The sequence below is a fragment of the Vicugna pacos genome, chromosome 11 (assembly GCF_048564905.1).
Source record: "Vicugna pacos chromosome 11, VicPac4, whole genome shotgun sequence".
NCBI lineage: Eukaryota > Metazoa > Chordata > Mammalia > Artiodactyla > Camelidae > Vicugna > Vicugna pacos.
The window spans coordinates 63,923,435-63,940,386 of NC_132997.1; the positions used below are offsets into that span (position 1 = coordinate 63,923,435).

At 33.1% G+C, this 16,952-nt stretch overlaps 1 protein-coding gene across 1 annotated transcript in view; it reads left to right on the forward strand.

Annotated features, from left to right (window-relative positions):
* The window catches only part of LOC102539006 (protocadherin-15), a 379,801-nt gene that overhangs the window by 127,110 nt on the left and 235,739 nt on the right, over positions 1-16,952 (forward strand). Inside the window, exons 7-8 of the mRNA XM_072971518.1 lie at positions 3,869-3,977; positions 9,930-10,042. Coding sequence (XP_072827619.1) covers positions 3,869-3,977; positions 9,930-10,042 — 222 coding nt within the window. The remainder of the gene's footprint in view (positions 1-3,868; positions 3,978-9,929; positions 10,043-16,952) is intronic.

Genomic DNA, 16,952 nt, shown 5'->3' on the forward strand with positions numbered 1-16,952 from the left:
AATTGTGTTAACAATTGTGTAACAAATTTTCTTTCATGTAGTCTAAATCTTATTTTTTTGTTAAAGGGAGAATATAATAGATTTTAAGTACCAACTGGCTATTAAGTAAGGTTTCTTAAGGATACTGAAAAAAGAGAAGTTCTTAGTGTAAAGCACATATAAAATTTAATGAAAGTGATTTATTAATAAATAAATGGTAAGTTCAGTTATTTAGGTATTAAATTATATAGTTCAGTAAAATTTTGGATCACTTAATTATCATTGCTAGAATATATATATAGTTGATGATGTTTTTACTATTTTAACATAACTGTCCTCTTCCTAAATGCTATAAAATTATTTGATTAAAATACAGACCACAAATATAAGCAATGATGATGAGTCTAGTATTACATAAATACAAGTGTGGACACTAGAGTCAAAATTAAGAATTATAATACTTGCAGACAATATGCCAGAGATTCAAGTCATTCTGTGAGCTCAGTTTACCTTTGCAGAGTTATCTATAAATATATTTTTCCACCATAACAGGCAAGGCTTTCTATAGACCACTCTTGGGTATCATTAAAATGTCTTCATTTAATTTAAAACACTTAAGCAGTTTTAGTGTAATATTATGTGTATGTTACTCATATGAAGATATCACTCAGAGCCTGAATTGAAAGATATTTAGAATTTAAACAGGCTTTTGTTATTTGTATCTCAGCCAAGGTTGAAAGATTTACTAATTAGTTACTAAATGAGTCTTTATTTTTTTAATTTACTGCTTCATTGACTTGTATGATAAATAATAGATATTAGTTCACATTGGTGAAATAAAAACTATTTAAGATATAAGGACTGGCTAAAATTATCTTAAAGACAGTCTACCCATTCATGATACAGAGTTAAGAACCAAATGAATTATGTGCCCTTTTATTAGGATTGGTATCATAGGCTGAATGGCTGAATCCTAGAGTTCTAATGAATATATATATAATTTTATAACTCTGACTTAAATGCTGCTTATCTTTATGAAAAAAATGTATTAAAAATTTAACATTTAACATTATCATCCTAAATAGAACATAGCATCCTTTGATACTAATTTTTCTAGTGTTGAAAATTCTCAAGATTCAAAGATTATAGTCTACTTGAGAGATAATCTTAGGAATAGTATTTGAGAATTCATTCTTTTTTACTTTTAAAGCTATATTTTCTGACAAACATTAATGATAGCAGAAGAAAAATTTTTTCTTAAGGTAAGTTACTAGTCTCTACATCACAAAATTTTGGTTCTAATAAGTTATCTAAGACAACTACACTTATCTCAATTTTCTATAAACTTATTGAAGCCTTTACCAAGAGGGTTTATTTTATTTATTCTCTCTAGTGCAATTTACCTATTTCTTTATAGTATTACAGATAGTACCTAGTATGGTGACTACATAGTCAAACAAGACTGAATGGCTCCAAATAAATGGCTTTCATCTTACTTCACCTCACCTCCAGACCCACTCTCCTGACATACTTACACTTTGCTATATCCATGTTTAATTCTTCTAATGGTTTACCAATGTAATTCTAAATAGCACATGTGTTTTCTTTTTATTTCTTCAGTTCTGACTATATGATATTTACTAACAACCAACTATGAAAGATGAGGAATTTAATTAGCATTTCTCCCTCTTGATTTTGTTTGCTATGCTATTTTTAGTTTTCTTTCATTTATATAACTTCAAATTATTAAAATTCCATTTCTCATTCCAGCAGCTTTAGATAGTATATACTGATTTTAAATTATATGACTAATTACCAAACTGAAACCACTTATGGGTTGGTTACATAGCAACTCCATAGAAATAATCAGAGTGAAGCTGATCAACAGAGATACCCTAAATGTCATGATCTGTTCACATTTAGTACTCAAATACAAGAGCTCATATTTAATTCTTAAAAAATTCTAGATAAGTAACAAAGTTATGTCAAAAAGCTGGAGATTTTAGGATCCTTTGGATCCCTGACTATGGGAAGGAGGGTGGGATTGCAGAAAATCCTGTTATTTGAAAAGCCTTATCAAAGTCTGAGTAGAGCTGCACTTTCAGAAAGGCCCTGGCAGATTTAATTAGTTGAACCAAGACTAAAATAGCTTAGCTGTAAGCTGCCTTTAGCTAAAACAATCAGATTCCTTTGAGAAATGACTAGAGAGACTGATCAACCCTTAACTTCTATATTCAAACATGTACTTTGGAGAATCTCAGAATTTTTCAGTTTAAGGAGAATTATAGATATTACATAGATAGCAAACTGACTTTTGGGAAGGTTTGTATGTGAGAGAGAGAAAGAGAAAGAGGAAGAAAGGGGGAGATGAAGAGGAATATTTTTAGCAATATTATAGGAAAATATTGATAGCACATAGACCACTGAGAGCCCATTAGAGATTACAAACTGAACAGAGCCCCTAAAATGTATGTAAGCTTTAAATTATTGGTCAATGATTATCTTTAAATATTACAATTTCTATAGCATAACAGTAATATACTTAATATAACTTTATCAACATTGAGTGTTGTGCATAATGGTTAATATAATTGCTTTTTTGGTTTTATTTAGAATGCCACTATACATTTCTGCTGAGATTAGAAGCTGCTGATTTTGTATAGCAGTGCATGATATGTTTCAAGATTATGTTATCTGAGAGAAGATAATGTAAAAGAACATTGTAACAATTCCTTAGAACCTGAAATATTGAGATAGATTCTGTTTCTCTTCAAAATTACCACTTATATAATTGGAATGAGGGTTGCAAAGACTTAAAGCAGTATTTTCCCAACTGTGTTCAAAGGGTATTAGTTCAAGGGGATGTTAATGGATAGTTGTAGAAAATGTGCCAGTAATACCCCGTTCTTGACAGTCGTTATGCAGACTAGCTCACCTAAGTCTCTGGAAAGATCTGCAGTACAGTAAATTGACTTTTTGAAATGTTATTTCATACGATGTTTCCTGAACTTATCTCTGCAAAGTGCACATTTGTCTTTTCAGCACACCTATTATAATCTAACACTGGGGTCAGCAAACTACCTCCTACTCACCACTTATTTTTATAAATAAAATTTTATTGCAACACAGCCATGCCTGCTTATTGCATTTGTGTTACAAAGGCAAAGCTGAACAGCTGTATCAGAGACAGGCCAGCAAAGTCTAAGCATTTTTATTATCTGATCTTTCACTGAAAAATGTTTGCCAGTCCCGATAGCAGAACAGGATACCACTGGACATCACACTGGGAAACACTGACTTACAGAAATGTATTATAATTTTAAACAGGATGTTCTTTCAGATAATTATAAATTAAATGTACATACCTGCATGATATGTAGTTAATTTTAACTCTATGAAATATGCAATGATGGGGCTTTGATTTCTGTTGAATTAAAGCATCAATTTTTAAAGCTTTTATTTTAATATAATTAATTTATGTGAAACTTTAAACTATCATTTAGGAAGAAAAGAATATAAGTATTCCTACAAATCTTGTCTAAAGCCAAAGAGGAAAACTATACTTGATAGCCTTATATTTCTTTTGATTAAATTATTTAGGGAAGATTCAAATTTTGCTGATATCTTTCTTCCTTGCTTTCCTTCTAGGAGAAATTATTGATATAAAGTCCTATGTATGAAATTACTATGTTTTTTCATTTGACTTTGAGGACACCTTGCTCCCTCTTCAAATTTAAAATTAACTAGTCTAAGGTGTTAAATTACAAATCTCAAAATCTGAGTTTAACTACTGGCTCAAGGGTTATCTAGCTATCCAAACTGTAACATCTGAGTGTTGATTCTCTCTGAACTAATGAAGCTGAACTAACCTCTGATTTTTTTTTTCCAGGAAGAACTAAACCCCATCATTGTTACTCCACCAATCCAAGCCATTGATCAGGACCGGAATATTCAGCCACCATCAGATAGGCCAGGCATCCTTTATTCTATCCTTGTTGGTTCGTATCTGCTAACATTTTACATTCTCAGTTATAGCTCTAGAATCATGTATAAAAACATGTAGAAAGAATTGTTTCAATTAAAAAAACCTCTTTTATAACAAAGACTTTCTTTTTGGAAATTATTGGATTTTTTTATGTATAAATAAATTTACAAATAACTAATTTCTTCCTTAGAATTAATTTCAGTGAAACATGTAGAATAACAAAGAGAAACACTTTTATTGAAGAAGTAAAACAACTTAAAAAGTAGGATTTAGTCTACCTATTGGTAATTTTCTCTGTATCACCTTATAAAGAATTCTCTAAGAAAAAATTGAAAAATCAATTGAAAAACATTGACTGCTTTACTGGTATTTTATCATTGGTTGGATACCATTACATAATTCTGAAAATATATAACTATTAAATAAGAGCTATTGGAGCCATATGGGAGAAGAAGGGTCATGATTAGCCCAAGGGCACACAACATGTTGTATACTCTTGGCTGATTTTCCCTTGAAACATTTCACAGAAGACATCCTAATCCATTCTTGTACATTTCTGCTAGTTGTGCCGAAAGCAAAAATGATGAGAATGCTACTCCTCTCAAATTGCTTTTGCTAAAATACGTATGTTGCTGCTTTGCATGGTTTATAGTCTCCAGAAAGACAGATGCATGTAAGACAGACCATACATCTCTTAATGAAAAGGGATCACTTTTGAAGTATGTTTGAGAATATTCATTGAAATTCAATTTTACCCTCAACTTCTTCCCACCCCAGTGCCTCCAGCCTGGGTGTATGTACACATGTATAGCAACACAACCACCTACAGACGTTAGACAGTTTTAAAAATATGATGCTATATCCTACTTAGAAATGGTGTCTGTAAAGAAAATTCAAGTAATTCTGTTTCAAGCCTGTGGTGTCTAGAACTACACACATAAGTCATTGCAGAAATTAGACTATATATATCTATATCTATATCTATTTTAATGGAGGTGCTATGGATTGTGCATGCAAAGCACGCTCTACTACTGAACCTCATGTAACCAATTTTTAATGTCATAGTTTATCTTTGTTTTTTTTTCTGATATTCATATATACATATATACAGACTTATTTTATTTATTATATATACACATATTCCCTTCTTTTTATGTGTACACATCATAGTATGTTACAGTTATCATACTATGTGCACTTTTCTCCAAATCGCTTTCTCACTTAATACATCTGAAAATAACTCTATAGTGACAGATGAAGATACTCAGCATTCATTTTTTTGTATTTGAATTATCATCCACTTGAGGATGTATCACCATTTATTCAACCAGACCACTATTGATGTATATTTAGGTGATTACTTGTCTTTTATTATTATTATGTACAAATTTCCTAGAAATGGGATTTCTGGGTCAAAAGTAAATACTAGTAAGATTTTTCCCCAATTTGTTTTACTATAGTAAGGTACACATAAAGTTTACCATCTTAACCATTTTTAAGTGTACAGTTAAGAGGTGTTAAATTCATTCAGAATGTTGTGTCCAGAACTCTCTTTATCTTACAAAACTAAAACTCTATACTCATTAAACAATATTTGCTTATTCCCCACTTTCCCTTAACCCCTGGCAACCACCATTGCACTTTATGTCTCTGCTCCATGATTCTACTCTTCTGAGTATTTCACATAAGTGGAATCATATAGTATTTGTCTTTTTATGATTGACTTATTTCGCTTAATATAATATCTTCAAGGTTCATTCATGTTGTAGCATATGTCAGCTTTTCACTTTCAATCTATTTGTGTCTTTGGATCTAAAGTGAATCTCTTATGGACAGCATATGGTTGGATCACATTTTTTATACATTTTGTTATCCTCGTCTTTGGTGCATTTCATCCACTGACATTTAAAGTGATTACTGATAAGGAGGTCCTTATTTCTGTCGTTTGCAATTTTTTTTCCAAATGTGCTATAGCTTTTCCATCACTCATTTTCTGCATTTCTGTCTTCTTTTATTTTTAGTTGATTTTTTTCAAGTGAAATCTTTAAATTCGTCTTACTTTCTTTTGTATATATTCTATAACTATCTTCTTTGTCTTTACAATGGGAATTATGTTTAACATCCTCAAATTATAGCACTTTAATTTGAATTTGTACCAACTTAACTTCAGGAATATACAAAAGCTTTGCTCCTTTTTCGATCAGTACCTGCCTTTTTCATATGACATTATAAAGTTATATATTTTTACATTGTGTGCCTGAAAACATAAACTAATAATTATTTTAAGTGATTTAGCCTCTTATAATTATGTAGAAAACACAAAGCAGGGTTATAAACTGTTGTTATTATAATACTAGCTTTTATAGTTACCCATGTGTTTACTGACATCTTTATTTCTTTCTTCTGTTTTGAGTTAAAGTCTGTTTTCCCTTTATTTCAACCTGCAGGATTCCCTTGAGCATTTCTTGCAGGGCAGGTTGAGCGGTAACTCTCAGCTTTTGTTTATCTGGAAATGTGCTAATTTAATTTCTCTGCCACTTTTGAAAGGCAGTTTTGCTGAATATAGGATTCTTTTTTGACTTTTTTTTTTCTTTTAGCACTTTGAATAAATTAGCCCATTACCTATTGGCATTATAAGTTTCTTATGAGAAATATGCTGCTAATATTACTGAGGTTCCTCTGTAGGTCATGAGTCACTCTGCTCTAGCTGCTTTCAAGAGTCTATCTTTGTCTTCTGAGTTTGATGAGAATGTGTCTTTGTGTGAGTCTCTTTGAATTCACTTTATGTGGATTTCATTGAGCTTCCTGGATGCTTATATTGATTTTTTTTTATCAAACTTGGGAAGTTTTCAGCATTATTTCTTCAAATATTTTTTCTACCCTTTCTTTCTCTTCCTTCTGGAACTCCCACAGTGTGTATATTGATCTGTTTGATAGTGTCTTACAGATCCATTAGGCACTGTTTATTTTCCTACAATCATTTTTCTTTCTATTTCTCAGACTCTATAATTTCCATTGTCCTGTATTTAAACTCATTTGGCTTCTTTTTCTGCCTGGTCATCGATTCTTTCTTCTGCCTGCTTAAATCTGCCTTTGAATCTCTCGAGTGAATTTTTCATTTCAGTTATTGTACTATTTAGCTCTAGAATTTTTTATGGCTTCTTTTTTTAGATTTTCTATATCTTTAGTGATATTTCCGTTTGTTCATACATCACTTATTTGCCTTCTTCTATGTCCTCCTTTAGTTCTTTGAGCATCTGTAAGACAGTTGTTTTAATTTCTTTGTCTAGTAAGGCATCCATCAGGTGTTTTTCAGGGACAGATTCTGTTGCTTTATTTTTTTCCCCCTTTGTAATGGGCCATACCTTCCTGTTTCTTTGCACATCTTGTGTTTTTTGATTAAAAACTAGAAATTTAAATCTAATAAAGGGGTAGTTCTGGAAATAGATTCTCCCATTTCCTCAGGTGTTGTTGGGTTTTGTTTTGTTTGTTTTCTTATTTACTTTTTATTTTTATAATCTGTCTCTGTGCTGAGGATTAGTCTGAGGTATAAATTTAAGGTCTCCTCAAGTTTTTTCTGAGTATATGCCTTTCCCTGGGCATACACAGTGCCTTTCTAATTTACTTTTGTTTTTTGAATATTCTAGTCTTTAATGTCTGTCTTTCAAAAGGGAAAAAAAATAGAAAAATAAAAGGGGAAAAAAGGATGCTGACCCTTTAAATCCCCTGGAAGTCACTTCAGTCTAGGGGGAGGGGCTGGCAACAGTGAGGGGAGATGCAACAACAATGGCTGCCTGCTGCTTTGTGATCAGAAGCAGCTATCACCCATCAGAGCACAGGTCTCTGATATTTGTAGACAAGGGTCCTTTTGCTCACCCAGGTTCCCACAAGCAGTGTGCAAGCTGCTGCAGAAACAGGTGCACAGCTGCCTGCAAAAGGGCTGAGGGGTAACTGTTACTGTGTTAAGAATTGTGATTGATGGAAATTAATCACAATTCATGGTCCAACCCTTCTCCTATAGTTTGCAAGACTTCAACAGACCCTAGAGTTCCAAAATAGTTACATCAGACAGATTCTGCCAGTGTAATTGTTGTCTAGGTGAGGAGATAAATACCTGGTGCTTCTTACTCTGGTATCTTCCCAGAATCCCTTAACACTCACATGATTTTGGTAGATTAATGCTATCTGTCCATCATAGATTTTGAAATACTCTTTTAATAACACCAGAAATGTTTGAAAGTGCATGTTTTCTCACAGGCTCACCAATAGAGTACAGTGTCCACCTTGGACCATTGCTAATTGAACAAGAGAGAAATGGAATCTCAGTATGGTTTTAATTTGAGTTTTTCTTCTTTTGTATAAAGGTGAATATCTTTGTGTGTGGTCAAGAGTCATTTGCCTTTCTCTTTCTGTGAACTATCTGTTTTTTCTAGCCCAGCCCTTTGAAAATATATTGCTGATCTTTTACTTTTCTAATTTATAAATCTACATACGTTAGGGACACGAGCTTTTGTCTCTGACATAAATACAAATATTTTCCCTAGTTTGTCCCCTGTGGTTTTACTTTGTTTATTGTGTCTTGCCATGCAAATTCATAATGCCATCAAATTTATATCTCTTTTCCATCATTGATTCTTTATTTTGAACCATAGTTAGGCGATGTATGCTCATTTTCACATTAGAGTACAATTCATCCATGTTTTCATCTATTACTAGAACTTGTACTGTTACGTTGTTTATTGTGCATGAATATCTTCTCCATTTGGGGTTTACTCTAGTATATTGTATGAAGAATAGATACAATTTTATCATTTTCTGTATGACTCTCCTATTAGGTAAATGCTCCTATTCAAAAATCTAATTTCTCCTACTGTTTTGAGATGACTCCTTTATCATATGCTACATTTTCATGTGCAATTTTGACTATTTCTGGATTTTCAAGTCTATTTTACTGGCATAAACTTTTCCCTCTCACATAATGTCCAGGAAAATTTCCCTTCTTGTCTCAGAGTTGAAGAAAAGGAGTATAGCAATTAACCCATTTTTTGATATGTTTGGGTTCTGTCAACCTGGGTTTGAATGCAAGCTCTGTGTTGCATTTTCTCTTTGGCTTAGGAAATCTCCTAAGTCCTCTTCTGTGAAATAGGAATGATTTATAGAGTTATTAATGATTGTTTACATAAAGCATTTAGCACAGTCTAAGATTCAATAATTGACAGCCATGTTATTTTATTATCATTACTATTTTGCCAAATGCATATATTCTGCAGTTATATGACTTCACCTCTACTTCATCTTCACTTTGAGAAAAAGAATGTTAACAATATACAAAGGAAGGTGATATAACTGATGGAAATTTCTGTAAGAAATGTATTTCAACTCACTAAAATGTCTACATTTAGGAAATATCCTCTCTACACTTCAAATATCATCAAAATATTTTATTTAATATTTTTATTTAATATGATTTATATAATTAGCTGGATATTTATCTTAAGAAAAATATTTATCCAGCTGGACCAGGATATGCCCATTTTAATTTCCAAGCAACTTGATATTTGGTACAAATTACTAGTCATTGTTTATTATAAGATATGTTGAAAGACCATACAGACTGTAATTAAGATTTATATAGCATTAAAATACTGTTTTATAATTCAAAATTTGCTCTCTATATACTTAATATCTCTCTTATATGATGAAGTTTAAAATTAATTGAAGAGTTCACTTAATAAAAGATATTTGGGAAATCATCCAAACAAGAAGTATCGTCATCCTCTTACTCATAAACTAATTAATTATACACCACATTTGTATCTGCTTTTCCTAGACTGCATAATTTTAAAATTTAATTTACTAATGAAATTGTGATTTTGTTCCTCAGTTAATGAAGGGAAATAGATATAGCAGATACACATATTACTTATTGTTCTCAATTATGTACTGAAATGTTAATGTCTTTCAGGGACTCCTGAGGATTACCCACGATTTTTCCATATGCATCCTAGGACTGCAGAACTTAGTCTCCTGGAGCCAGTAAATAGAGACTTTCACCAGAAATTTGATTTGGTTATTAAGGTAAGTTTAACTAATTTTTTTAATATGCTTGTATTTGTAAATATAACTAATGCTTTAACATTCTTGTTTTTATCAAAGAATCCTGCAGAGGCTACCTTAGGAGCTTTTATGTTATAAAAATTAAAATTAATTTGCACTACAATTAGACAATTTTTCTTTAAAAAGTGAGGTACATCAGTGACAATACACTATGTTCCTTTTCTTTAATATAACTTTTTATATTACAATGCTATTCAAATACTGACTATTTTTATGTGTAATAAATGCCCTGGTCAAATGTATGTAATTCTACATACTATAATTTCTTGTATCTTCTAACATTTAGTTTAGTTTAGTTTGTTTGTTTTTGTTTTTGTTTTTTTTTTACTAAATGGATTTAGTTTTTGACCACAAAAGCTTAACCAATGAATGTATTTAAAATGTGCCTGGATTTAAATATTTTTGTTTTAATAATATGCTTCTTTAAAAATATTGTTGGTTTTTGAACCTGAAAAGATCTTGCTTGTCCATAAATTATTTTAATGTATGTCTCATTATTTTCTCTATTTTGAAAGATGATCCTATCCCACAAACATTTTGAAAGTTAAGGGAATCCATTTGGCATTACAGTTTTGGTTTAATTATATCTAATATAGTGTAATAAAATCATTTAAAAGGTACTATGAAAACCCAGATGATCTGTCCGTTAATTTTACAGACTTTACTGAGAAGGTAAAGCTTGAGCTGAGCAATGAAGGAAGCATATGAATTTACTAAGTAGAGATGAGGGCTGGTAGAAGAGCATTCTATCTGGTATAGCAAGGACACATAGTGAGTCTAGTGTGTATTGTATGACATTTTCATAGTTACACATAGGGAAAAATAGCTATAGATATGAAGCCCTATGGCATTTCTTTGTTAATTTTTAAAGTGTTAAAGGAGAAGGAAGTAAGGTAAGGAAGCTTACTGATCATTTACATCATACAAGGTGTTTCATATAATTTTTTCATTAAATTATAGCCACAACCTTAGTACCATACTCATTGGTACAAATGGGAAAACTGAAGTTTAGATAGGGTAAGTGATTGGCTCAAAGTTACATCAGTAATAAGCAGCAGAATTTAAATTCAAATTTAAGTTTATCTACCCTAAAGCCATACTTACTTCACTTCATCAAGATGCAGTTACTTAGAAACATTTGTCTGGTTTTATTATATGTCAGTGTAACTGCAAATAATAATATATAGACATATTTAATTTTAGCTCAAATTAGGACATATTTTGTTATCACCAATTATATTATACATGCTAGATTCTATGTTTGTCTAGTGGTCCTTTGTCCTTAAAGATTGCGTAGTCTAGAAAGGGAAAGAATAAATCAAATGCAACCATTCAACTGCTGACAGTAGCGCAATGTAAAAACATTGGGACATTGAAATCAATCTTGGGACTCAAGGAAGATTTTCTGGAGATTACCCCCAAGCTAAATGTTGCTGTAGTGGAAGGGTTTGGCTAACGAGTAAAAGTGGGAAATATGTTTGAACATAAGGAAGAACAGAAGCAAAAGCTTGGAGGCATGATGTACCAGGCTGCAAGCAGTTAACTGGGAAATGAGGTACAGAGCCAGACTACGGGGCGAGCCTTATGTTCCACTGCAGTTTCCTTGGATTTCATTCAGTAGGGATTTGGGAGTCATTCAACAAAGAAAGAATCCTTTTACCATTTGTGTAAAATAGTCATGCGTGAGATTCATCTTCTTGCACTATTTTATTTTAATTATCATTAGACTATGTAAGACTCAAAAATGTGTACCCATTGTCTCCTGTCAATCTACCTGGGTTCCTGTGGTACTGTACTCTGTGGGCATTAAGAAACTTGACAAAGCACTGTTTCCAAACTGCCTCACTTGAAACCTGAAATCAATTTTCTTTTTTTTTTTTTATTATCAAAGTCAGTTGTCCTGCTGTACCTGGGTATAGTGAAATAGTCCTATCAATTATAGAAACAAAAATCAATTAGAACAAGGCATAGGTTTTTTTTTTATGTTTTAATAATACTTTACATTATTAATGGAAGTTTTTACAGACATTATTAGATGCAAATTACCTTGTTTTGTGTGCAGTCAAGGGAATAATAAGCAAAGGTATCAGTCTGTAAGAATAATAATGTGCCACCTGCTTGAATAATAGCTGAGTAGTCTGGCTTTGTATAGGATCCATTGAAATGCTACAATCCGATAGCTCTCCTCTATAGTAAGTCTCCATTTTTTCCCTTTTTCTTATTTTAATAATGCTTCATTTTTCATTGGCCACAATTTCTTTTTTATTGGACTTGATCCCAATTTCTGTTTCAGAAGCTAAGGAAAAATAAAGTAAAAGGAATCATCCTCTTCTAGACTCAAGAAACATTCTGCTTTAAAAAGTGATAGAACATTTAACAGCTGAGACGTGTCACAAATTAGAGATTTATCATCTTCATTTTCTCTTTTTCTGCCAGTGATTTTAGTCAGTATACTTACAAATAAATATGTAAAGGTAAAACTAGGAAGACAAAAAGGTGTAGTTCACCAACTTTAGAATACTAGAGGATTAAAACACATCTAATTAAAAGAGAAAAGGATGCTCCATTTCAAAACACTATTCCAAATCTGAAATACTTGCAATCATTTAAGCATATGTTAAAATGAAATATGCATTTTGAATGAGAATCATACTCAATCCTGGGTTTGCCTGGGGTGGTTCATATTTATGCCTGTTGTCCTTGTATAATTATTCATAACACTTCTTTCACTCTCAAAAATGTCCTAGTTTGAATAAAAATCATGTGATCACCATACTCATACAGCAAAAACAGACTATGTGATAGAAATATGAAAGTACATTTTAGATTCTAGATGATAATGAGTTTGTTCATGCATTCAGTGTCTCTAACAAAGTCCAGAAAATTCACCTTCATTATTATAATAATGCACTTATAAGTGCAGTAGTTTAAAAAAATGTTATTAGTTAATGTATGTATACTTTGGGCATCTAATACAAGGATTAAATGGATAAATTATTAATTAAATATTATTAGTTGATATATTTATACTTTAGGCATCTAATACAAATATTAAATGATGTTCGAGCAACTGTCTGTCAGTTGCTCAAACACAGTTGTTTTTTATCTAAATTTCTTTAGTTTAGAACTAATAGCAAGGGTCACAATGATATATCATTGTATCATGATATGTCTGATTGTCATGTTGTTATTCATTGACTTACTTACACTGCCTAGCAGACTGACCTTTAACTTCTTTTCCTTCTACTTAATGGGCATAATTAACCCTAAGCCCACATCAGTCACCCTGTGTACTTTCTGTTCCAGCCATACTAACCACTTGTACTGCCTAAAACTCACGATGTTCTCTCTAGCCTCCAAGCATTTGCAGTTCTTCCTTAAAGATTCCTCCCTTTTTTAATCAACCATCTAATTCACATTGATGTTTCACTGATGCTTAAGATGCTGAGAAGACAAACAATTCCTCTGGGAAGGCATGGCCACTGGCTGGAAGCCCCTCCTTGCATCCTGCTAGTCCCTGTGATGGATTTGATCATTCTGTGTTGAATTTTTCCTATTTAGTTTTCTCCTGACCTTTATAGGAGGGCACATTTTAATCAGTTTCATCACATTGTGGCCCAAGCCCCTACCACTATACATGTACAGCACTTAGACAGTGCTCAATAAATATTTGTTGTGATTGTTTTCCTCCTGGCACAGTAATTCATTTAAAGCTGCTGGATTTGGGTACTGCATTCATTATATTTAAATACATACATTTGAAAGTGCATGTATTTGATATGATTTTATCCCATGTCTCTGTCCAGAGTAAAGATGCAACGACCTTCTTAAAAAATCAATCCCTGGGAAAAAGCCCATACCTATATTTAGGTACAGTTTAAGGCTATTTATGATTTCATTTAAACAAACAGTTTGAACTGGTGAGCTTAAATATTAGTACTGATGTGCCATGTCTCCTGGCAAATTACTCTGCTTTAGTAATTTGTGAGTCACAGGACAACAGCACGCAGGAAATGATGGAGGCCTAAAAGAACAGCGGTGACAGCCATTGAGCCTGCATGTGAATCTCTGATGCCACAGCTTTAGAAAAAATTTGGCCTCTATTTGAATAATGATACCAATTATGCTTTACTTCACAGGAGTTCAGTGGGAAACTCAGATGCGCTGTTTTTAAGCCATATGACATTTGCTAGTTTTAGATTTGCCAAATCCTTTCTGAGTGCTTATTAGGTGGCTGACACTTTGCTTGGTGTTGAGAAGTCAGAAATGCATGAAACCTCTAGTTCAAGGAAGCCATAAGTATGGAAATTATGCTTTTAGATTTATTTCTTTTCTGATTTCTATATCCAATCACTGGCTGGATAACTACTCCTAGTATTATGCAGTTATGTCAAATTAAGACTGTAGTAAACTATGTACATCCTTTTAAAACCTCATCTTCTTTATTTCAATTAATAATACTACAATCAGCCAGTCACCCAAGCTAGGAGTTCCCAGGTTCTCTTGGACATCTTCTCCCACATGGCCCTATCCAGTCACCTTTTAAGTCCTATCCAAATGCATCTGAAATTTCTCTTGAATGTCTCTCCAACTCTTCATGCCCACTGCAGTTCTCTAGTTTTCATCCTCACAGCGCATCACCTCATACAAGTGATCTCTCAGATCTCAGCCTCTTTTCCGTGCATCCTGCCCATCTCCCCACATTGCCAACAGAATGTTGCAAAAACAAAAAATTAGATCATGCTGCTCCACATGACCTTCAAGCCACTTGACAACTTGCCCACTACATGAATTTGCAACAGAGAACTTGTTGATTTCAAAGATCAGGTATTAGGGGCAGACAGATGGAGTAGGAGGTCACAAATCATCAGTCATTACTTCTCAAAATAAAAAGTCTGGCATCATCCACAAAAATGAAAGAACTATCAAAATTCATTAAATCTGTTAAGGAGATTGTGAAATGTAAGTTACTATCTTTCTGCTGTGGTGTGAGTATTGTCAACTTATCAGATAAAAAAAAAAAAAAGAGTGAGAGAAATTACGAAGAGAGAAGAAAGCCCTGATGCTCCTTTTAGGAAAAAGTGAATAAGAAGCTTCAGCGAGCCAGGGTTAGGATGAGAAAAATAATCAGAGCTGATGTTGTTCAGCCATAGGAACAAAGGCAAACTCTACGGATGAGATACTTCATGCTTCTGGAAATATTCTAGCCATGTGTGCCTCCCCTTATTTTTACGTATTCCTGTTGAAAGGGTAAAACACACACATATGCCACTCCTTAGTTCAGCAGTTAAGTGAAGAATGAGCTCACTTCCTCTGACCGCTAGCAAAGTATATAAAGTAAGGAAGTTTAAGTCCATTAAGAATGAAAGTCCTTTATACATTTTAGGGAAAATTATCGCACAGAAACTCCAGGGATTAGTTTTTATCAATAATGAAATAACAGTCCCTCCATGGATGTCTTAATGAGTAATTTGATATATTTGATACATTTGCAAATATTCATCTTTTATCTTAATTTTATGTCCTTTTTTTAAAATTTAGTAGATTGTCACATAAAACATCATTGTTGTTTCCTCAGGAAGAACACTGTATCCTTTTATTTACTCCCGATTGTCCACATTTCTAAAAATTCTAAGTACTAGGCTACATTAATTGACTATTACGTCAATTATGGAAATCAACACAAGGAAAGAATTTATGGTGTCCTCTTCTCTCATGTCATTATTCATCCAGCTGGGTTAGTTAGCACAGACATAGAACACAGACGTTGAATATAGTGGCTGTCCAAATGTGCAAGCTGAGAAAAGACACACAGAGGTGATAATTCACTTGGCCTCTTTCCTTCTTCATGAGGTGACCTGCAGCTGCTTGGAGGAAGAAAAGCAATGTTTTCACTCTTGTCACAGTGCCTTGATTTTGGCAAGGCCCTCGTGACTGCAAAGGTCATGGTAAGAGTCCAGTAGCAAGTCTAAATACTGTAAAATGTTCAAACGAAAGCTACTCTCTGAGAAGTCCTTGCCATGTCTCCCCACTACAAACTCCTTCATGCATATAAGCTACCTTAACCCTCCCACGTGATTGTTCCCAAGTAACTTTTCTTCAACCAAGCTTCTTGGTTGTTGCATAGAAAATGAAACTGAAAGGGTCTATCTAAAACCTTGAAAGCTAAATAGGTCTTCTCACCAGTATTTTTGTTTGTTTGTTTGTTTGTTTCTCAAGAACAGCCTGATACATGGGAGAAATGTTAAACTCCTGCTGTCATTAACTTCCAGGCTCTGAAAAATAGCCTGCTTAGAGATAGATTTTTTTGGAGGGGGGGCATATTGATGATTTATTTGAAATTCATATATTCCAGGACAGACTGTTCTAGTCAACCAGTTCACATAAGGCACCTCAGTAGAGCTTTCTCCCAGTGGAGAGAATACCCTGTGGGAATGGAATCAGAATTCAGCATAGACCTTTGTTGGATGGGGAAGCGAAGGGCAGGGCAAAATAAGGGGGATACAGCATGAGTTGGAAGCATTCTAGAAAAAAGTTGCTGCTTCATCACTATCACAATTGTGTCTCTGGCTGGCCTTGCTGTTTACAGCCAATTGATACCCATGTTCAAACCACCAGCCAAGTAGTCTGATACATCTGTGCTTAGCAGGAGTTTTCTGAATCTGTGGTCTTCCCCAGAGTAACTGGGTTTTCTTCTATAAATCACTCAAAATTGCTTTAGTCATTGTAGTGTCAGTTCATATCTCAAACTCCGAGCAAAGAGAAAGATTTTTATTATTGAAAGGTATACAGAAGCTCCAAGGATTCATGTTTTCATTGCGATAGATTATAAACAGAATGGGCATGTTACTACATCAAATGAAGATAAAAT